The 24,259-nt window shown below is 38.0% G+C and overlaps 1 protein-coding gene across 1 annotated transcript in view; it reads left to right on the forward strand.

Moving 5' to 3' along the window:
- The window catches only part of PPP2CA (protein phosphatase 2 catalytic subunit alpha), a 24,166-nt gene extending 3,172 nt beyond the window's left edge, over nucleotides 1–20,994 (forward strand). Inside the window, exons 2-7 of the mRNA XM_080804748.1 lie at nucleotides 12,409–12,618; nucleotides 15,466–15,639; nucleotides 16,161–16,250; nucleotides 17,187–17,348; nucleotides 18,429–18,547; nucleotides 19,328–20,994. Of these exons, the coding sequence (XP_080660874.1) occupies nucleotides 12,409–12,618; nucleotides 15,466–15,639; nucleotides 16,161–16,250; nucleotides 17,187–17,348; nucleotides 18,429–18,547; nucleotides 19,328–19,400 (828 nt within the window). The 3' untranslated portion in view covers nucleotides 19,401–20,994. The remainder of the gene's footprint in view (nucleotides 1–12,408; nucleotides 12,619–15,465; nucleotides 15,640–16,160; nucleotides 16,251–17,186; nucleotides 17,349–18,428; nucleotides 18,548–19,327) is intronic.
- The last annotated feature ends 3,265 nt before the right edge of the window (nucleotides 20,995–24,259 follow it).

A 24,259-nucleotide genomic window follows, 5' to 3' on the forward strand; every position in this document is an offset into this window, starting at 1 on the left:
GCTTTCCTTTTATCTACCTGAAGGTGGTAGGTGATCTGAATGAAATATTTAAATGGTAAAGATAGAAGTATACCATGAGGGGTCATGATGACTAAAAAATTCAGAGACCATTATTATTGTCTCCCATTACTAGTTAATAGTGGTAGGTGTTCAAAATGCAGAGAATCTAGGTGTGTGTTTATAGACAAAGGTAAATATGGTTTTTTTGCAGTTGACTAGTTAAGCATTTTTTCCCTTCACGGTGTCATTAAGGTTTATATCAAAGCCAAGATGATTGTATGTGGAGTATCCTTTGTCATTTTGAGGATCATAATTTTGGTTCATTGTTGAAAATTTGTGGTGAGTGCATACGGTTTTGTCACAGGTACAGTTCTATAGTCGTAACATTACTATATTTGTATAATTGGAAGGTATGTTTCCACTTAGAGATTGGAAGAAGTAAATAGTATCAACTACAGTAAACGGTCTTTTATTACGTGACTTCATCAGTGGTTTAATTTAGGTAAGATTTTTGGCTTTGTCCATTCAGGTCTTTCCAAACTTGTAGAGAATGTTGTTTGATAGCCAGTTTTTTTTTTTTTTTTTTTTTCCTCTCCCCAAAGGAGTTCTTTACCTAGGTATGCTCTTTTCCATTGCTCTGCAAACACTATAAATAAAATGCAGTCACTAAGGCCTCACATTTGTTACATGAGTATGGTAAAAAGCAAACCTTCCTTCTCACTGGGTGAACTACAAAATGCTTGACCAAGGTTAAATTTCTGTATGAAGTGGTTAATAAATTTTTGTGAGTCTATATGTGTGCTTAATTTAACAGATTGTTTGGAGGCACCTGGGTGGTGTAGTTGGTTAAGCTTTGGACTCTTGTTTTTGGCTCAGGTCTTGATCTCAGGGTGGTGAGATCGAGCCCCATGTTGAGCTCAACCTGGAGTCCACTTGAGATTCTTTCTCCCTCTGGCCCTCCTGTTCATGCAGGAAGCGCTCCCTTCCCCCATCTCCCTGCTCACCCTCCCTCTCTCCCTCACTATCTCTTTCCCTTTGGAATGGATAGATAAATCTTTAAAAAAAAAAACCAAAAACCCAAACATTTAAAAGGTTGTTTGGCTCATTTCCATAAAAGTAATTTGAATATTGAGAACAAAGGGAAAGCGTGATGCAGAACTATGTTTGTATCATATTTTCACATACACAGTTCTCTTAAGTTCATGAGACAGTTATCGTCCTCAGTGATAGATGGAAACCAGAGGCTCACAAAGGTAAAGTGAGGGCGCCTGGGTGGCTCAGTGGGTTAAGCCTCTGCCTTCAGTTCAGGTCACGATCTCAGGGTCCTGGGATTGAGCTCCAGACTCTCTGCTCAGTGGGGAGCCTGCTTCCTCCTCCCCCCTCTGCCTGTCTCTCTGCCTGCTTGTGATCTCTCTGTCAAATAAATAAATAAAATCTTAAAAAAGAAAGAAAGAAAGAAAGGTAAAGTGACTTGACTTCAGGGGCTAAAGTGAGATGTGCAGGCTTACAGATTCTCGGCCCAGTGTTCTAATGTTGCTCCACAGCTCCCCTCTTTTCTTAGGTGGTGTTAATGAAAAATGGAGGTGAATTGGAGTCAAACTGAATTGTGGAATCAACAGCTCTGTAAAATAAAGCATTTTGCTCATTGCTTGAAAGCTTCCTATTTATGTCACAAACTGTTGTCTCACTTTGTCCTGGAGGAGGAAACAGTTAATTTTTCAATTTTGAATGTGGCTGGCTGCATTTGCCCCTCAAATAACATTAGTGAGAAGAAAATGCCAGTTCATTTTGTGTGTATCCTTAGTGCAAATCATGGTCTAGAAACAGAACTTTATACCTGGAAAGCAAATCTAACATTTATATTGTTCAGTACAGTTTGTAAAATGCCTTTTTATCATGACTTCCGCAGTCAGACCTACCTGTATGTGTCTGTGTGTGTTTCATGATCTCCTAGTCATGAAGCAGTAGTGCACTTGGTTTTGGGTTGACTTAATGAGGAAGCATCAAAAAGGTGAACAGCCCTACTATTTGGAAACACAGGTCCCCCATCTCTCCTTTTCTCTGTCAAAGTCAAGAGTTCTGCCTGCAAATACTGGCAGGTGAAACTCATGCTATAGAAGGCATGAGAGGCACTGATGGAGTTTGTGGGTAACATTTGTATCACCTGTCAGGTGTCTCTGCCCTACCCCTCTTTAATGGCCGACGATATTGCTGGTATCGTAAGTTATTTGTCAGTTACCTGTGAAGTATTCTTTGTTTAGGTTGGAGGAGGTGAGCTAGGAAAACCTGGAGATACTAGGTTTGTGTTGAGGTAAGGGTAGGGAGAGGTTTTTTTTTAAATTATTTTTATTAGTATATAATATATTATTTGCCCCAGGGGTATGGGTCTATGAATCATCAGGCTTACACATTTCACAGAGGGAGGGTCTTTTTTGAGGGTGCTCAGAAGAGAGGGAAAGTCTGGTATGGCAGAGAACACCCCCCCTTTTTTTTGTTTTTTTTTTTACTTTTTTGACCCATCTCTCATTTCCCCCCCCTTTTTTTTTCTTTTTTTCATTACCATTCTTGTCTGAAAAAACCTTCAAGCTGTACTTTCCCACACAAGTGAGATAGGAATTGGACTAGAACTATGAAGGAAAAAGATTTTGTTTTTTTGCTGTTTTAAATAGCTTTTCTTTCAGCTTCTGCAGAAGTGGTAGAAGCAGCTGAAATAGGGGTCTGGCTGCCAGTAAATGGCTGGGGATGGATTCTGAAAAAATTGTAAAGAGCAATCTGGGATTAACTGCTTAATTTCTTAACAGCACAGAGTCACTAATACCTATTTGTATATCGGTAGTGTGGTTTGGGATGGATGAACAAGGCAGTGACAGAGTTGTGTGTATCTGAATCTGTGTATTTTATAAACTGTATGTGACCAGTTGGCCAGTTACTGTGGTACTCCATGCCCTCACCTCTGCTTCAGTCATTTAGTTACTACTACAGATGGGAGTATGGATGTTGAGGGGACTGCAAGAAGATTGAAAACTTTTTTCCATACTGCTCCTGGGAGACAGAGTTCATTTACCTAGCTAGAATTATATACAAAGTGTAGTTCACAAAGACTATGGAGTGTCAGTGGTGCTATTAACTATGTGACAGTGTGTATTTAGTTCTGGAATTCATTTAGTCAAAATTTATTAAGCTATTATTATGTGAATTACTCATTTTCACTGTTAGCTTTGTCTAAATAGCATTATTTTAGGGATTTGTTAATTTGTTGCACTAATAGTAGGGTTTCACATTCATTAGTCAGGAGTTTAAACTTGAAGTAACTCTTTAGAGGGGAAAGGTTTTAAAATATTTGTGCTAATGGTGATCAAGTGCATGTCATGAGTCTGCCACCCATTGTTTGTAAACTGGCAGTAGTGCCCACTACCTTTTTCTGTTGGGTATCTATGATTTAGTGAAAAGGCTTAAGAATTGCTTTAGTAAAATTTCAGTGATGGAAGGAACCTTAAAGACCATAGGCCAAGTAACTTGGTATAGATGAGGGAGGAAACTGAAACATCCAGAGTGGTCAAATATCATTCATGATGGATTGTTGTGGTGAAAATTTTTAAACTACATATATACCAACATTTCTCTGTTATATATAAATTTTTTCCTCTATGCAGGAATGGCAATTTTTAATTCCTACACATGTGTATTTGACAGAAGTGGAAGAATATGAACTTGAATATTTTAATTTTTTTTAAAGTTTTTATTTATTTGTCAGAGAGAGCGTGCAAGCGCACAAAAGCAGGGGGACCAGCAGGGAGAGGGAGAAGAATGCTCCCCACTGAGCAGGGAGCCTGATGTGGGACTCCATCCCAGGACCCTGGGATCATGACCTGAGCCGAAGGCAGATGTTTAACTAAATGAGCCACCCACTTGTCCCTTAAGTATTTTCCTTTAATACAGTTTTAGAATTGTCCACATCCCTGACCTTTTGCTTTTGGTTCAATCCTAACCTTAAAACCAAGTAGTAACTACTAGTTGGTAGAACATTATATGGAGGATTATAGTACTTTTATAGTATAATCACACAGATAGTATACATACAGTGTAATCATACGAAAGACCAAAATATTTCAGAAAACGTTAGAGGCATCTGTTTGGTGTAATTAATGAAAAACACATAATATGAAGAAAGGTTTGATAGTTGAAGATGATTAACTCAAGATTTATTTGCTTCCAGGGCTAGTAGTATGTCTACATTATGTATCACACCAAAGTAAAAATCTAGCTATATACACTAGTTTGTCATGAACCTTAATTTGCAGAATTAATGAAAATCAAGAAAACCTACCTGTTATTTTTCATAAAAGCAGTATGAAGCAAATTCTCTTATGGTATTGAAAAAATTTATTATTGCTTACAAATTTGCCCTTTTAAAATTTTTTATTTATTTATTTTAGAGAGAAAGAGAGCAGGGTGTGGGGCAGAGGGAGAGAGAGAGCTCGAGAAGAAAATCTCAAGTAGACTCCCTGCTGAGCCTGATGCTGGGCTAGATCCCACCACACTTGAGATCATGACCTGAGCCAAAAGCAAGAGTGGATGCTTAAATGAGTGAGCCACCCAGGCACCCGGTGAATTTGCTTTTTAAAATAGTTTCCAGGGCGCCTGGGTGGCTCAGTGGGTTAAAGCCTCTGCCTTCGGCTCAGGTCATGATCCCAGGGTCCTGGGATCGAGCCCGACATCGGGCTCTCTGCTCGACAGGGAGCCTGCTTCCTCCTCTCTTCCTCTCTGCCTGCCTCTCTGCCTACTTATGATCTCTGTCTGCCAAATAAATAAATAAAAAATTTTAAAAAATAAAAATTTTTTAAAAATAAATAAAATAGTTTCCAAATGTTTGTAATTGTGAAACTAAAAAATAAAATTCAATAATTAATTATAGTATTTTTTTAGATTTGCTTCCCTTACGTCTTTATGGCTATATTGGCAGAAGATATACTCAATTGTGATTAAAGTGTGAAATGTTAAATTTAGTAAAGAGTTCCAGTGAACATTTGAATTAATAATCAGATTTTTAATAGAAAAATATATAAAAGAGCATCACTTAGCTCTCTGTTGATAGATACTCAAAGAATTTGTGTGGACAGTCTGTGTAGGAGGAAGAATAACTGATCGTAAATAAACAGAATAGAAAGTTTGAACTCCAAAATAAAAAGTACCAGTTGAGGACGCCTGGGTGACTCAGTTGGTTGAGCGGCTGCCTTCAGCTCGGGTCATGATCCCAGCGTCCTGGGATCGAGTCCCACATTGGGCTCCTTGCTCAGCGAGGAGCCTGCTTCTCCCTCTGCCTCTGCCTACCACTCTGTCTGCCTGTGCTTGCTCGCTCTCTCTCTAACAAATAAATAAATTTTAAAAAGTACCAGTTAAATCAGAGGGCAACATTTTATATTTGAAATAGATGTGAATGAGTGCATTCTAACATTTATTATTGCATATGTAAGTTGGGAATAATTGAACTTTATGGACTATATAATCAAAAAACGTTAGCGTTATTTTGCTCTTTATTTCCGCAATTGAAAATCTGAAAGGAAGTTAAATAAACAGTATATATATTAATCTGGGAGGATATTATGCGGCATTTTAAAATGATCGCTATAATGCTATAGGACATTGGCTTCATGTATATGAACTTTAAAGATTTTATTTATTTGAGAGAGAAAGCTTGCAGTGAATGAGTGGGGGTGGGGCAGTGGTAGAGGAAGAAGCAGAAGCAGACTCCCCTCAGAGCAGAGAGCCCGACTTGGATCTTGAGCCCAACTTGAGCCCAAAGCAGACATTTAAATCTATTGTGCCACCTAGGCGCCCACATGAGTATGAACTTTAGGACAGAAATTGAGATGTTTACCAATTTTAAGCATGAGGTCTATATGTGGGTAAAAGCTGGAAGGGAATACAAAGAAATGAGAGTAGTTTTTGTTGGTGTGGTAGATTTAAGACAGCCATAATCTGGAGTACCTGGGTGGCTCAGTGGGTTAAAGCCTCTGCCTTCGGCTCGGGTCGTGATCTCAGGGTCCTGGGATCGAGCCCCACATCTGGCTCTCTGCTCAGCAGGGAACCAGCTTCCTCCTCTCTCCCTCTCTGCCTACCTGTGATCTCTGTCTGCCAAATAAATAAATCAATCAAAATCCAAAAAAAAAAAAGAGAGCCATAATCTATCAACATTTTGGGTACCTGGGTGGCTCAGTCGATTAAGTGGCTGCCTTTGGCCCAGGTCATGATCCCAGTGTGGGATCTAGTCCCACATTGGGCTCCCTTCTTGGCAGAGAACCTGCTTTTCTCTCTCCCTCTGCCTGCTGCTCTGCCTACTTGTGCTCTCTCTCTGTCAAATAAATAAAATCTTAAAAATCTTACCAACATTTTAATGTTCTCCATTGTTTTCATGCAAAGAACTTGTACATAATTGTAATCATTCTGCATTTTAAGATGCTTGGTTTAATAATAAAAATGCATGAAGATATTGTATGACTTCAATATAAAAATGCATAAATATCTTTTTCTATGGTACACATAAGGAGAAATTATATTGCTATCGTGTACCCTTAAGAAGTTAATATATAAATGGTTTGTGAATCTGTTGTAAGTTCCTCACTTTTTCTCTTTTACTTGTCTTCCTTGAAACATCTTGACTTGGATGATTTTAGGAATCTAACTTAAATTTGCTTTTTTGAAGTTTCATTTTATTATGGTGGTTAGGAATTGCCCATACCCAGGAAACCTGATGGTAAGTTGAAAATTTTAGGATTTCTGAATCTGAACTCCGAAGGCAGGACATTAATAATAAATTCTAAAGGTTTCTTTTCTTCAAGTGAATCTCCAAATTGTTTGAATTTTAGGACTGTAGAAAAATAACTTTTAGTTAAACTCTTATTATTGGACTAGCTTATTCCAGTTTCAGCCTTGTTCTGTGAAGTTTTGTATTACATCTATTAGATCTTTTTTCCTTGAATTCACTGATTTCAGTTCATGCCATTTGAATTTCAGTAGGGTTCCTACTGAAGAATCAATGAAGTAAGAAAAAATCAATTATGGTGCTGATCATACTGTTTTTAAAAACTTGATTTTAATTATTTTTTTCCCAAATGTTCATTAGCGGAGACTTTTTGAAACTCTCAAAAAATGTTTTAGGGGAAGCAAAAGTTTCGGATGTGTATCTTTTGCTTTTGCTTCTTTGCATAATTCAGGTGACACAAAGCTTTAAATTGGAGGAGTGGGAATACCGGAAAGTGAAAAGGTAGTTATTAAAAGTATAAACCTCTCTAAGGTTAATTAAGTTGCTTGAAAATCTGGTTCTGCCATTTACCTTGAATATTAAGCTGGATAGTTGAAGTTGTATATCTACCTTAGAAACTGATGGTTGGCGAAGGCCTGCAGGTTCTAAAGGTCACTCATTAAAGGGATTCTCGCCCTTTTGGCTGAGGTAAGCGTAAAGATGACTCATTAGAGGTCCCATTAGGTGACCCTAGAGGGATTTCGTTAGGTGTTTCTGAGACTTGAAAGGGGCCTGACTCCTGTGATAGCACAGCTTCTCAGACATTTCTTTTTCTGTGATTAGTTTTTCTTGACTGTAAAATAATCTTTTTTTAAAAAAATTTTTAAAGACTTTATTTATTTATTTGACAGACAGAGATCACAAGTAGGCAGAGAGGCAGGCAGAGAGAGGGGGGAAGCAGGCTCCCCACCAAGCAGAGAGTCTGATATGGGGCTCCATCCCAGGACCCTGAGATCATGACCTGAGCCAAAGGCAGAGGTTTAACCCACTGAGCCACCCAGGTGCCTCTGTAAAATAATCTTCATTGAGGACATCTGCAACAGTGTATTTTGGTACAGTAATCTCTGAAAGCTGAGTTGAGACCAAAAAAAATAGTATACTTAAATTCTATGTAAACTTGAGCTTTTGTTGTTAAAATATACTTAGTAATTGACTTGATGGCATTTGATGCATAATACTGTTTTCTCTAGAATTTATAATTGTTCTGGTCTGAAATTTGGTAGGAAGAGAAGAAAGAGTTTTGGCTTTCCCAGACACAGAAGGTGTTTTAGTTTACTTTATAAATACAGTGTCTTCCTTTTTGGAGGACAATTTTGTAATGTCAACATAAAAAGAAGCTAACTGTTAGACCTGCTAATGGGTCTACTTCATGGTATCTTCTTTCAGGAAGTGTCTGTATACCAGGGAGCAAATACTAGGATATAACATTGCAGCTTTTTACCGTTTCATCCTTCCCCTCCCCTTATCATAATCTCAGGGACTACGCTACCTCCAGCACAAGAAATTAACCAGGTCTGTATGTGTGCATTATGATCTCCAGTATGGACTGTTGGAGAGAGAAACAGGCTGCTGAATAATACAGTTCCCAGTTTAAAAGTGCAAAAGAAAATGATTATGTTCTTGTAGGCATATAATACATATGTAAAACTTGTAGTAAACAGGGTTTCAAAAGGATGTACATCAGAATACTCTTGGTGGTAACTTTGCCCAAGAAGAATGGGATTGTGGAGAATGGTCAAAAGGGACATTTGGTTTTATCTGCTGCTAATTTTTGTTTCCCAAAGGATGTGTCACTATAACTTGCACGGTTTTAAAAGTAGAATTAAAGATCAGAGAACCTAGCTGCTTGGTCAGTGGAGCATCTGATTTTTAATCTCAGCTCAAGTCTTGATCTCAGGATTGTGCTTACAAGCCCCGTGTTGGGCTCCACACTGGGAGTGGAGCCTACTTAATAAATACAGTAGAATAGAAGTAAAGGTACAGTGTTTGTCATTAGGATATGTCGAAATTGAAATAAAAGGAACAACTAGCATTTAGGTTTAATTGTCCTTTTATGATTTGAATAGAAATTTTGAGTTAGGTAGTAATAAGAAACTTTGGACAGTTGTGAATGGCAGCTTTTTATCATTTATATAGAAAAAAGCCTTCCAGGTAAGCAGGTGTCAAGAGATGTATTTTAGAATTTAACTTCTTATAGAATTGCAAGATCTATGTGGTTGTGACCACCTGTTTTCTTATGTCATTGCCCTTTTAAAACTTCTGAATAACTTACAAATTTCTTTGAAGTGGGACCTATCATGGTATTCATGGCTATTTTCATTACTATGTGCCAGGTGCTAAAAACACTGGACATGGTATTAATGCCAAACAGTCTTATGGGATATGCCTAGTGAAATTCTGCTTTTTTAGTAATAATAAATCATGGGAAATCGGAATTACACTAGCAAGATGGGTTATATATATTTCTTAAGATAAATCACTTTTGAGGCATAGCAGAAATTTTTTCTAAACTTAGAACAAAATAATGACTAATTTTTGGATGTCAGTGATTGGTCAGGGTCTTGAAATAGGCTCCCTAAATATTTCTGAGACTTGAAAATAATGGTTGTTAGAGGGACATGGGTGGCTCAGTCATTTGGGCGTCTGTCTTCAGCTTAGGGGGTGATCTTGGGGTTTTGGGATTCCCTGCTTAGCAGGGAGTCTTCTCCCTTTCCCTCTGCAAACCCTCCCCCCGCCAATCGTGCTTACTTGTGCTCTCTCAGATAAGTAAAATCCTTAAAAAATGTGTGTGTGTGTGTGTGTGTGTGTATGGTTCTTAAACTTCACTGCACCTAAGAAAGCACTGGTGTGGAATAAGGAGGGAAGACTAAACAACATTATTGATGCTTGCATTCCACTACCAAAGATTCTGGCTAGAGAGAGGAGTAGCCTTAGCATCTATATATATATATATTTTTTTTTTTTAAAGAGCTTCACAGATGATTTTTAATATATGGCTAAGGTTGCATACCACTGCCTTAAAACCAGTCCTTATGGGGCGCCTGGGTGGCTCAGTAGGTTAAGCCTCTGCCTTCAACTCAGGTCATGATCTCGGGGTCCTGGGATTGAGCCCCACATCGGGCTCTCTGCTCAGCGGGGAGCCTGCTTCCCCTTCTCTCTCTGCCTGCTGCTCTGCCTGCTTGTGATCTCTCTCTCTGTCAAATAAATAAAGTCTTAAAAAAAAAAAAAACCAGTCATTGTTACCTTTGGTTGTGGCTTAAAATCTAGTGAGCGTGGCTCATTAGCAACGATTTGCTGTAGCAATTTCACCTCCATGTTCTAGTTGTTTCCTTCCCCTGATGCAGTCTCTCACTGCACATTCTAGAACACCATTTCATAATGCTAGCTGCACATAGAAGAAAATGCTCGATAAATATAGAGTGTATGAAGTAAATACTTTTAAATAATTTTTAGAACAAATTTCTTTCACCTTGTTGGCTTAACTGAAATCTGACTCTTCCTGAGGAAGTCCTGTACTTTCTCTGATAGCCCTCCCAGGTAGATGGATGCTGCCTTCCTCTAGGATAAAATTCCCTGTTTTTCGGGCTTCTTTTATCTACCTAGATACCCAGGCACCTTTCCTTATTACTGTTACCTGTTATTCATTCTCCAGAGAACTTGGTACCAATTTCCAGGCCTGTACTTTGATGTTGTCCTGAGAGACATCCATGGCTTTCCCTAAAGATGCTTTAACCAGTACCACCATATAAATAAGTTCTAGATTCATTCAGCAAACAGATATTAAATGCCTTTTATATCTAACACATTGCCCTACTGAGGTGTTGTGTATGCGGTGGTGAATTAAAGGAACCTGGTGAACAGTTTTTTAGCTCTTAACTTGGACATTTAGGTGGAAAATAGGAGACAGGAAGAATGGAAGCAGGGAGTTCAGTATGGAGACTAGCATAGTAATCCAGGTGAGGTAGTGGTGGCTTGGACCGGGGTAGTAGCAAAAAAGATAAAAAACAGATTGATTTGAGACATGTTTTGGAGGGAGACTAGGCAAGATTTTTTGGTGGATTGGTCACTAGTGGCCTTTAAGCTCTACTCTGTCTCAGATATCCACATGTATATACTAGTGGCCTTTAAGCTCTACTCTGTCTCAGATATCCACATGTATAGCCCTACCTCTGAAATCTTAAATTCACTCATCAGGTTTTCCACTAGGGGATCTTTCTTCTAATAGTGCTTTGATTAGACTTGTTCTTCAGTCTGTGTCCATGCCCTGTTCTCCTCCTTGTTTCCTCCCTGGGGTGACCAACTATCATTGGTTTACTTGAACGCAACTGAGATATTTCTTGGGATGCCAGACTTTGAGCACTGAAATCAGGATAGCTGGTTCACCCTGAACCTACCCCAGTAGACCCTTTTTTCTACTCTTAAGTGGTATGCTTCAGCCATATAGACCTTTTCCTCTTCCTGAGAATTTATACACATGATCACACTTTGCCTATGTTGCACCTCCTCCCGTTTCTTACTGGCATTCCCTTCCTGTAATCGACTCCCACCCATTCTTTGACCTGAGGCGGTTTTCCTAGCTGTCCCAGTTTGTGATCCTGGAACACTCTGCTTACTCTAGCATGTCTTAGCACTTGACTTGATCATTTTATTGTCTGCTGCTGGTGCTGCACTGTGCTTTTATGGGCTGTCTTGTTCGTTGTGATATCTTATTTAAATGGGTCTCCACCACTTACTTTGTTCCTTCTATCACTTCAGGTAGCCTGTACTTTGTTGCTTGGTTTCTTGTTTGTGGTCCCTTGTCCCCAGGTGACCCACCTTGTATGCTCTGGTCCCCCAATGGCTAGCACAAGGCCTGGAACATTGTTATCACTCAGATGATGAGCAAGCGAATGGTGTTCTCCAGTGCACTTTGGTTTTGGGAGTAAGGTGAATGATCAGTAAATGCATGCTGAATGACTGATAGGCTTTTGATTGAGTGAAATGTTATGCTGCCCTTAAAAAGTAATGTTTGAATTTGTGATTATATGAGGGAATGCATATGCTACCAAACAACTTTATAAAAACCATGTATATCGAATAGTTAGTTATAAAACAAAAAGTTTGTATTTTTAGCATTAAAAGTATAAAAATACAGGTGAAATTTTTATGTGTTGTTCCCCCCCAGCCCCCCCAAAAAAACCAGTTAAGCAGAAATTAGAAACCTTTCTTCATATCTTGGAATACTGGAGTGCCAGCATATTATAAGTAGAAGTTTAAAGCTAAGGAACTAGGTATCTGAATGTCTTGTTCCATTTTCTTTATTCTTATATGGCTGTTCATAATGAACTATGTAGCATTTAGTTAGATGGTAACTCATAGGCCTAAAAACTGATAGTGATTAGAGGAATGGAACTATGCATCTTAACACATGTTTTTTCTAAGTATCAGGAGTGACATAACCAGTAGATGGAATCTGCCCATATCTTGCCCTCTTTAATGGAATTATTGATGCCTACAATTTCATCTTACACTAAGTCTGCTCTTCAATCTATGTTACGTTTAAGTAAACATCTTTTTTAATGTTGTTTAATGCCAAATGTATTGGTTTATTTTATCTCCATCTGTAGGCTAAAGAAATCCTGACAAAAGAATCCAATGTGCAGGAGGTTCGATGTCCAGTCACCGTCTGTGGAGATGTACATGGGCAATTTCATGATCTCATGGAACTGTTTAGAATTGGTGGCAAATCACCAGATACAAACTACTTGTTTATGGGAGATTATGTTGACAGAGGATATTATTCAGTTGAAACAGTTACTCTGCTTGTAGCTCTTAAGGTAATTTTGATTTTGTTTGGGGTCATTTTGTACTGGGTTTTCTTTTTTTTTTTCCCCTCCCAGTTTTGGTGTGTTTCTCTCCCCCCCCCCCCAGTGATTTGTGATTTTTCTCTGAATGTTACATTTTAGAATAAAATCCCATATTTAGAAATGCAGTATTCAGGTTTGGGACTTAAAAATCATACGCCTGTCTTCATTCTGAATGAAAGTTAAAAGGTTATTCTTATCAAGTTACTTGAGAAATGTTAGAAGGCTGGTCAAATAAAAATCTTTCTTCATTTAATCAGGGGATGGGGAGGTTGTATAATTACCTTTCTAGGTGCTTTTGAAATAAAAGATACTAAATGTCAGGATGTTTACATCTTAGGGCACAGTAATCCTATAATTAGATTTTTACTGAAGAAGAAATTCAAGAAGAAAAGAGCTTTATTTGTGTGAAAATATTAATTTCAGCATTATGTTTAATACTAGAAAAAGTATTGATCTAAATATCCAATGAAAGTGAATATCTAAATTTTGATTTCTCTCTGGAATAGTTGGCAGCCATTAAAACTTGACAGCCTAGAACAATAGGAATGATAATTAAGGCAAGTTGCTTTATACCAAATCGTAGCTGTAGGGATTGTACGAAGATCTGAAAATGAAACAAAGTAGTGGTCACTGGTTTTTAGAATGGCAGGCTTCTGCCTTTCCTTGGAAAGAAAGTGATTTTACCTTTGGGGGAGATTTTATTAAAAATGTTCACAATGATAAATGGGCTGCCAGAAACCTCTAATACTGCAGAAGTGGTAAGATGTGGTTTTGGCAAGAGCTGAATTTTAGGTAATATGTAATGTATATGTTCATGAAGCTACTAGTTTGAATTGTGTAACATGCTACAAAACATTTTTGGAGGCAATTCTAAGTTCTGCATCTGCAAACGAAGCAGTTGGATTAAATGATGGAAAGTTTCTCTAGATATTATGAAAACAACCTTGCAAGCTAATTTGTACTTAAAGCCCAGGATTAATCCCAATGATTAGCGGAAGAATGAATGTGCTGCCTTTAAGAATTTTATTTAAAGGTTATGGGGCTGAATTGAGCTGCATATACCTCCCCCTATTCATATGTTGAAGTCTTAACCCCAGTACCTCTAGAATGTGGTTGTATTTGGTGATAGGGCCTTTAACAGGTAATTGAGGTAAAATGAAGTCATAGGGGTGAGCCCTACTTCCATATGACTGGTGTCCCCATAAGAAGACATTAGGACACAGGTACAGAGGGAAGATGATAAGAAACATGGAGAAGATGACCTTTTATTAGCCAAGGAGACAAGCCTTCAGAAGAAACTAATCCTGCTCACACTTTGATCTGGACTTCCAGGCTCAAGAACTGTGAGGAAATTATTTTTGTTGTTTGAACTGCCCATTTGTTCTACTTTAGCTGTGGCAGCCCTTACACACTAATGGGGGGAATTGGGGGAAGGAAACTTCAGTAAGTAGTGCTAGGACGGTTGGATATCCGTATACAAAAAAATGGACTTAGATATCTCATACCATACAAATGGATCAAAATCAGAGGCCTAAATGTAAAAGCTAAAGCTATGAAACTTCTAGAATAAAGCATAGGAGAAAATATTTGTAACTCTGGGTTAGGCAGTGATTTCTAAGATATGATATGAAAAGCACAATCCATTAAGAAGATTGTTACATTGGACTCCATCAAAATTAAGATTTTTTTGTTTCTCAATTTTGTTTTTTTTTAATCACTAAGAAAAAAGTACTTGTGTTCATATAATAAAAACCTATTTATAATTCAATAAGAAGACATTAAAAATGGACAAAATACTTGAAGAGGTATTTCATCCAGGAAGATACATGAATAGTCAATAAGCACATGAAAAGATGCTCAAAATCATTAATTATGGAAATGCAAATTAAAGTCACAGTCATACCCATTAGAATGACTATCATTAGTAAGGCTGATAATACCAAGTGTTAGTTTGTGGAGAGATTAAAACATTATACCCATATTTATACCTAGCAGTTATATTGGACTAGGAATATACCCAAGGGAAGTGAAAGTGTAGTGTTTGTCTGTACAAAAACTTACAGGCAAGACGACCATAGCAACATATTCAGAATACTCAAAACCTGTAAGCCATTCAAATGTTCCTCCTACTGGTGAATAAAGAAAAAAAATATGGTATAGCCATTCAACAGGATACTGTGCAGCAATAAAAAGGAACAATAACAAGGATCCACTGATACATATTCAGATGAGCCCCAGAGATACTCTGCTAAGTGAATAAAGCCAGACACATGAAAAACTGTATCTTGTGCTAATCCATTTATATGAAATTTTACAAAAAGATCTCAGAAGAGGAAATCATGAGACCAGGCATCACACAAATATAGAGTTTCTATGATGAGTGTTTAAGGAAATACGGAAAAGACAAAGTAAATAAGTGGTTGCTGGGAGTAGGAGTTGGGACAGCCCCCACAGGGGATAGTTTTGGACTGATGGAAAGGTTCTAAAGTAATTATGATGGTTATTGCATACCTAGACATTGACTCAAAGTCATCTAACTGTAGAAAAAATTTCATGGAGTTCTGTAGCTGATGATTATGCTTAGTGTTAAGTTGGTAGTAGCAGAAGTTTGATTGTAGTTGAGATGGAGTTTGCCGGTTCTCCATGGACAGATGTCTGTGGATGTGGGGTTTCATTTCAGTGTTTGGGGGCATGGGATTTCCCCACCACCACCACCAAAGTTGGAACTCTGGCTTTTCCTGTAGGAAGTTTGCTGAATTGTCATTTAGTCTTTGAAGGAGCCAGGTATTCATATTATTTTCTATTTTGTTGTTTCAGGTTCGTTACCGTGAGCGCATCACCATTCTTCGAGGAAATCATGAGAGCAGACAGATCACACAAGTATATGGTTTCTATGATGAGTGTTTAAGGAAATACGGAAATGCAAATGTTTGGAAATATTTTACAGATCTTTTTGACTATCTTCCTCTCACTGCCTTGGTGGATGGGCAGGTATGTTGGCCTTCCTAAAACTTACATTGCTGGTTATTTTCATGAATCTGCTCTCTTAATGTTTAGGTGCCACTCATTTTTCCACCTGCACATCTCTTCTAGACTTCTAAAGTGCTGCCTTTGTATTAGGCACTGAACTGTATGTTGGGACAACAGGGATAGAAGATGTAGCCCATCCATCCTCTCAGGTTGTTTCTGGATGAGTCTTAGAGATGTAATTAGCTATTTACTAGTCCATGTAGAAGAGTGTACAGAAGACATGGCAAGAAAATTCTATGAGAAAGATGATAGTTTATGCTGAGGTTAAGGTGAGAGAAATGTTATCTGGGAGAAAGGGAGTGTATTCACTAGGTTAGAGTGGGTTGGAAGAAAGACAGCTCCTGCCGAGACAAGCCTGGTTCTGGTAGAATACAGAAACACTAGTCACACCAAGTGATGTGGGCTGCTGCCTGCAGCTTAGTCCAGAATGTTTAAAGTTTCTTCTATGTGAGGTTAACATTATAATAAACCACTCTTTCCAGATATTCTGTCTACATGGTGGCCTCTCACCATCCATAGATACACTGGATCACATCAGAGCACTTGATCGCCTACAAGAAGTTCCTCATGAGGTATTGACTTTTTTATTTTTTTTAATGAGGTATTGACTTTTAGTTGGTAATGAAATCTTTTCAGAAAACCTTTTAGAGGAAAAAATTCTATCGTAACTTCTTTTTTTTTTTTTAAAGATTTTATTTATTCACTTGACAGATAGAGATCACAAGTAGACTGAGAGGCAGGCAGAGGGAGAGAGGGGGAAGCAGGCTCCCTGCTGAGCAGAGAGCCCAATTCGGGGCTCAATCCCAGGACCCCAGGATCATGACTTGAGCTGAAAGCAGAGGCTTTAACCCACTGAGCCACCCAGGCGCCCCCGTAACTTACTTTCTTATATGTATTCTCTCCTTTAATGCCCAAAAATGACCCCATGTGGTATGAATACTCTTGTCAACAACCTCTTTCTTTAGAAGCTGGTATTAAGAAACCTGTCAAGATCACAACACCTTTGGGACTGGGCCTAGAATCTCTGTTGTTGTCTTCAGAGCCTCTGCCTTAAGTACTTGTCTATATTGTCTGATACTGAATTTTGCATACTATAGGACTTATTGCTCTTGGGGCTAATTGATCTAGGATATGTCTTTTTTTTTTTTTTTAAGATTTTATTTATTTGACAGTGAGAGAGGGAGAGCAGGAGCGGAGTGAGGGGCAGAGGAAGAGACAGACTCCCCGCTGAGTTGGGAGCCTGACATGGGGCTCGATCCCAGGACCCCAGGATCATGACTTGAGCCAAAGTCAGCCACTCAACTGACTGAGCCACCCAGGCGCCCTGATACGCCTTTAAAAACATTTGGAAATAGTTTATTTATTTGACGAGATGCTTGACTTTAAAGCAAACCTTAAACTTTGTTTAGCAAATACCACTCAAAGTGTGACTTCACAGGGTGCTCCCTCTGATGAAATACTCAAATCATTTTTGTAAGAGGCACTTTAAAACTTAACTTGCTTTTTAGGGTCCAATGTGTGACTTGCTGTGGTCAGATCCAGATGATCGTGGTGGTTGGGGTATATCTCCTCGAGGAGCTGGTTACACCTTTGGGCAAGACATTTCTGAAACATTTAATCATGCCAATGGCCTCACATTGGTGTCCAGAGCTCACCAACTGGTGATGGAGGTATGTTCTTGTCTCTGAAATCTGATTTGCTTTTTAAATAAATGTAATGAAGGAAGATACTAGGAAGTGTTTTTTTGGTGGGGGGTGCTAATTAATGATATTAATGAGGATACTCCATTTATCCCTTCCGGTGAATTTCCTGTTGTAGCCTGAGCCTTTACTGTAGATGCACATTAGAATTAAAATCTCAAGCTTTTGATCATAATGAGTTTCATAGTTGACGTGTTTTTCAGAGAATTCTTAATGACTGGGTAGTGCTTTGGATTTAAGCCTGGGAGAATAAGGTTCAGGGAACAGGGGAGAGGCATTGTAACATTTTTTATCTCAATTTTGTTTATTTCATGTATTTAACATGTGTATGTATGGAAGAGAGATTGAGATGAAATACCAGAATGTTTCAGTGGTCCTTTGAATGGTAGGATTATAGGTAATTTTAAAGAAGAAACTGAAAGGGAAATGAGATGTTGATTAGCATACTTGCAAAATTAGGGTCCTACTTAGATTAATACTAATAACAATTGTGATTATTATGAAAACTATGACTTTGTTAAAGATAGGGAACAGTATTTGTGTACAGTACTTAAAAAGTAACTCGTGTATTCACATGGACTTAGAATGAGGCTGGAGATCTAGAGCCTATTTCTTGGTACCTAAGCAGTGATTGACTTGGGGACCTTCACCTCTGACTGAGAGAATTAATGTGGTTTTGGTCTTGAAGAGTATTTTATCTGCGTCTGCAAGGAATGCCTGTATACTCATTCTTGGATTATATTCAGGGCCACTGCAGTGGGAAGCTAATGAAATACTGCTATTCACAGGAGGCCAGATGTAGAAGAAGCACTTTATTCTTTGGTGATTGGTGTTTTTTAGTGTCTTTTCTATTTATAATAAGCTAGTTTTGTAATTCAGGAAAAATTCATGTTTTTTTTAAAGTTGTACAGAGTAGAAAATTATTAAAATATCCAGAAACAAAACATTAATAGTTTTTAAGCCTTTGGAAGGGGCTTTTTTTGAGTCACATTTAGTTGTGTAAATAAGGGAGTAAAACTTCAGGGCACTTCACCTTTCTTTTCCTTGTAGGGATATAACTGGTGCCACGACCGAAACGTAGTAACGATTTTCAGTGCTCCAAACTATTGTTATCGTTGTGGTAATCAAGCTGCAATCATGGAACTTGATGATACTCTAAAATACTCTTTGTAAGTATTTACACCTTAGTAGTTGGCTGCTATTGCAGCTGAGTCACACTGTATAGCTGGAATGGGAAGTTTAAGAGTTGAAGGGCTCATGCTATATCCAGATTCCAGTTTGATTTTTATGTTTCCATGTTGTTGTTTTTAGATTTTATTAGAGAGCATGAGTGTGGGGAGGACAGAGGAAGAGGGAGAGAATCTCAAGCAGACTCCATGCTGAGCACAAAGTCCAGTGTGGGGTTCAGTTTCATGACCCTGAGATCATGATCTGAGCTGAAACCAAGAGTTGGACGCTTAACCGACTGAGCCACCCGGGTGCCCCCGTGTTTCCTTTTGAACAGACTTAGGATATGTTGAAATTCATCAATAGAAACTTATTCTATATAGGCCCCTGTGTATATTATTAGGATTTTATCTTCTAAACACATGCTTTTATTGTGGGGTTAATAAAATATATCCTGGGGTTGAGAATACAAGTACATTAGGCTCTTTAAATTTTATTTATTTAGTAAAACCCTTCTTTCAAATAATCTTAGAAGGAATCCCGATGTATAAAATTTCTGTCTTAAAAAATTACCTGAAGTTTGCCTTGGCTCTGAGGAGGCACGCAGCTAGAGGACTGGTTGATTAGGCTACAAATAGGATTCTGTTCCATTAAAGGCAAGCTGAAATTATATAGGCAAAATTGTAAAGTTTGAAAGAACAATGTTCTTGATTGTCAGTACACTGTACATATATGTATAAACAAAATATATGTATAAACAAAAAATATGTTTTGTGTTTCAGCTTGCAGTTCGACCCAGCACCTCGCAGAGGCGAGCCACATGTTACTCGTCGTACCCCAGACTACTTCCTGTAATGAAATTTTAAACTTGTACAGTATTGCCATGAACCATAAATTGACCTAATGGAAATGGGAAGAGCAACAGTAACTCCAAAGTGTCAGAGAATAGTTAACATTCAAAAAAAAAACTTGTTTTCACACGGACCAAAAGATGTGCCATATAAAAATACAAAGCCTCTTGTCATCAACAGCCATGACCACTTTAGAATGAACCAGTTCATTGCATGCTGAAGCGACATTGTTGGTCAAGAAACCAGTTTCTGGCATAGCGCTATTTGTAGTTACTTTTGCTTTCTCTGAGAGACTGCAGATAATAAGATGTAAACATTAACACCTCGTGAATACAATTTAACTTCCATTTAGCTATAGCTTTACTCAGCATGACTGTAGATAAGGATAGCAGCAAACAATCATTGGAGCTTAATGAACATTTTTAAAAATAAGTACCAAGGCCTCCCCTCTACTCGTGAGTTTTGAAATCGTTTTGTTTATTTTCAGGGATACCGTTTAATTTAATTGTATGATTTGTCTGCACTCAGTTTATTTCCCTTCTCAAATCTCAGCCTCATGTTGTTCTTTGTTATTGTCAGAACCTGGTGAGTTGTTTTGAACTGAACTGTTTTTTCCCCCTCCTATAAGACGATGTTACTGCACAAGAGCACTGCAGTGTTTTTCATAATAAACTTGTGAACTAAGAACTGAGAAAGTCAAATTTTAATTGTATCAATGGGCAAGACTGGTGCTGTTTATTTAAAAGATACATCAATTGATAAATTTTAGAATTTATAGAATTCTAGGTAAAGAAAAATAAAATCAAGGTCACTATATAATCTCTCTGGCAACTTCTTGACATTCTTCAGAAGATTTTCAAGACTTATTTGTAATCCAGATAGTACAATTTGTCAGAGAGCCAGCGTGCTCTTCGTGGGGTTCTTCCTGCATATTACCTTGTCTGCAAGAAAGGAAATCTGCAACTTCAGTAAGACTGGACTGTAAAACCATAGAACTTGAGATTTAAGTGTTTTGGTTTTTCTTTTAATAAAACATCATGTTTTCAGGTAGAGCTTGAAAAACTAATGTGTCTACTTCTCAGTGCAGTTTCTGGTTATAAATACCATATTGCTATGTATGTTAGATGGACTCAAAAAAATGATGGACAGATTTTGTATATTGCTTGTCATGTTATCTTAGAGTTAACTTTGTCTCAGATAAAAAAGCTGTTAAAGTATTGTCCTGTATTAAGCTCTTTAAGTGCTACTAGTTAAACCAAATAGAAAACTATTGCTAGATCATGGTTTGGTGTAATATGCATTCATCCAAGGACAAAAATGGCATTTGAAATGAAGTGGCAGTGCTAAGCACTTACTGAGTTTCCTCGCACCCTTTTCTCCTTTGAATAGGATTAGAAAGTTAAAACAGTTCTTCTGTGGAAACTAATATTTGGTAATCTTCAGCTATCAGGGTAAACTTCAGGGCACTTAATCATTACTTGTGAGAATGTAGTAATAAAAGTTCCTTTGCTTTGTATTGTGTTGAATTTGGAACTGATAAGGAAGTTTTTTCATATCTAAGATGCTTTAGGAAAATAACTGACACAGCTCTTACATTTAAAAAAAAAAAAAAAAAAAGGTCTTTTTCTTTTTATCTCTCCTCGGACCTAACTGACAGTATTTTTGGTGCCTTGTGGAGTTGATGGTCCAAAGCAAAAAACACTTTTTCTACATGTCTCCATTCCATTTTATTTTATGCTTTCATAAGAAATACCTATTTGTGTTTCTGCTTTCTCATTTTATGCCCTTCTTTTTGAACAAATAATACATCGGTGTGAGTAGTTTTAACACAGGGTCCAAGTTATCTAGATACCAAGCAGCTGTTTTCAGGTCCTGTGGTAACAGAACTGATTTGAAAGAATGCCTTTCTTCTAATCAACATGTGGTACTATCCTTCAGGTGTACAAATTCTCTAATTCTTGTGGTTAGCAGAAAACGGTTGTGGCCAAAATGGCTTGGATTTAGAACAGTTTTCCAGAATTTGAACCAAGTTTCTAATTGTACGGAATGACTGAGCTTTAGCCTTCTCAACTAGAAAGTGTTAATAACCTACCTGATAATGAAGTAAGTTAAAAAAAAATGCTTTGGTAAGTATAGTAATTTCCCTTTAAAAATAGATAATTGCTGTTGCTGATTTCTCAATTAGTAACAGATTAAAAGATAATTTTTATAATTACTTTTTAAAAAGCTTTTCTTTAAAAAAAAAAATCAGACATCAAGTGAAAATGAGTGCTTTGGGATTTCCATACTGATAACTTGGAGAAGTTGCTTAGGAACTTTGAAGGGTAAAATGAAATGGTAAATGGTGTGCTCATTTCTTAGATGGAATATTCTTAGCAAACGTAGGTGACTTCTTTTCTTGGTTGCAGTAGTTAAGTGTTTTAAATGCAAGCATAGTTAATATTTTTCAGAAAGATTAGCTTTAGATTAGTAGGATAAAGCTGGTTATTTCAGTGTTTCTTAGCGTTGATGCCCATAGAGATTCTGATTTAAATTGGAGGCATATCCAGGCATAGGTATTTTTAAGTTTCCCAAGTAATTTTAATTTACATTTAGATTTAAGACTCACTGTTCAGTATACCAGCTACAAATTTAGGAGAACTGACTTTTGTGGTGATTGGTGGTGGTTGTAGGTTTTGGTAAATAAAATATACCCTGTGACTCTGTTTCAACAGGGAGTTTTATCCTATATACTATGTAGTCCCTTAGTTTTCAAAAAGCTGTAATGTGTTCCTAGAAATAGGCCTTAAAATTTAGTGATGGACTTGTTTGCTTTGTAGTGGATTCTGTTCCCAGAGCTGCAACTTTTTTTTTTGTTTGTTTTTTAAGCCTTCATCTGTTCTCACATTCTTTGACATATTTCTGGGTTTTGTAAACTCTTCTGTTTAACTTGGGTTTTTTCCCTTCACAGTTGTACGTTTGTTTTATGAAGGTTATGGGTGTATTATTTTGGGCATTCCTGATGATCTCCATTCTTGTTTCAATTTTTGTTTAAGCTATATCTTAGGACTATGAGTATATTATATTTCTCCTTTTTATCCTGTATATTTATACAGATACTGCCATCTAGACAAAAATGGGGTGTTGCTGAAATGGCACTGTTGCAGTCCTAGTGCTGTCCTATAAATACGTTAGTGTTTATTATCAGCTGGTGTATAAGTTCAAGGGAAAGAAAATATGGAATATGAGTATTTATAATACAGAAATTTGTTTAAAAGTTGAACTCGCAGAGATCAGTGGTAATGAAGAGTAAGAGGATTGAGCAGAAAACCCTAGATGTGTGATTCCTGTCATACCTGGACCAGAATCTCTCTCCCAGAGGGTAAAAGAGATAGTAAATGCTGGGGAAGAGGCCATGTCTTCTTTTTCTTTAAGGCAAAACACAAATTCTCATGGCTGAAGGTTTTGTTTTAATTGCAGTATAGTTAACATACAGTGTTGTATTAGTTTCAGGTGTACAATTTAGTGATTGAGCAGTTCTGTACATTACTCAGTGCTCCTCAGAATAAGTGTACTCATCAATCCCCTTCACCAATTTTACCAATCCCCCCACCCGACTCCCCTCTGGTACCCATCAGTTCTCTAGATCTCATGGCTGAAGTTTACTTGTTCAGGTAGTTTGTATCCTCAACAGGTTTGGGATGAGTTGATGGGCTGTTGAGTTTTCTTTCCCTGAAAGGCTACTAATAATGCAACATGCGGCTCATTTTGCTACTTAGACCCTTTGGCAGTCCCTCTGGAGATAGCCTTACCCATCCCCAGAGTATTGTCATTGGGAAAGTCCATTTAGGCTTCTATGGACAGTACCAGTTGTGTTCTTCAAAGATGATTAGCGGACATTTCCTAGTGCAACGGTAAGCTGTAGCTGCCAGCAGGTCCAGGGCCCGTTGGTGGGAGTCAAAGAACAGAATTGTGATAGAAAGGAGAGTTAAAGAGTGCTTGCTCTGGAGTCATGAAGTCCTAAGTGAAAGGTTCAATGAAAGCCATTGGGAATGCCAGACACCGCTGAGTGCCCTACCTCAAGGCTTAGCATACCTTCGGAGCTGTAAGGAGACTCAGTGCTCTAATTTGCTTTATGCTTATACAGTAGATCCAGAACTGCTTCAGCATGGCATAGTACTAGGGCAGGGGCAAAGGCTGGTAGGTAGGTTTTTGTCAGCCTGGTCAAGGAGGAGGCCTCCTGACTCCCAAGGTCAACTGTGTCCAAATATGTCTCAGGGGAAAAGCCAGGTTATGGGGTACAGTGAAATTTAACACCTGTAAAACGTGTAGAAAAAGCCTTTTCTGTGTTGGGTCCAGCTTTCCTTTCAAGTACCTTGGCAGCAGTAGTAAGGGTCTGGGAGGTGTTTTGAATGCAGCAGGCCAGAGGAGTTGGAGAAGCTATATAAACTGATTTTGAGCATACATTTGTTTCCCAGAATCATACAAAAGAAGGATGATTAATCTCTTCTTTGTTACACACAAAACTACTGTTTTTATTTTAATCCTTTCAGTGATCTGTGACTAAAAGTAGACCACAAAGATAGACAAACCCCAGCTCACCACTACCTCCCCATAGCCACACTGGAGTTGGTTGTAAAGGGCTGGCACATTTGAATCAAGATCTCATGACTTTGAAGAGGTCAAGGTGATAAGAGATCTGATTATACCCTCTTTGCCTGGTGCTGCTACAGCATATTTTGCCCTTAGCTTTGGGTTTTGTTTTTGTTTTTTTGTTTGTTTGTTTTTAAAAGATGTGTCAGAGGGAGAGAAAGAGCACAGGCCAGGGGAGTGGCAGGCAGAGGGAGAAGGAGGCTCCCCAGCTCAGCAGGGAGCCTTACACGG

Source organism: Martes martes, assembly GCF_963455335.1.
Source record: "Martes martes genome assembly, chromosome: 5".
In the NCBI taxonomy this organism is placed as follows: Eukaryota; Metazoa; Chordata; class Mammalia; order Carnivora; family Mustelidae; genus Martes; species Martes martes.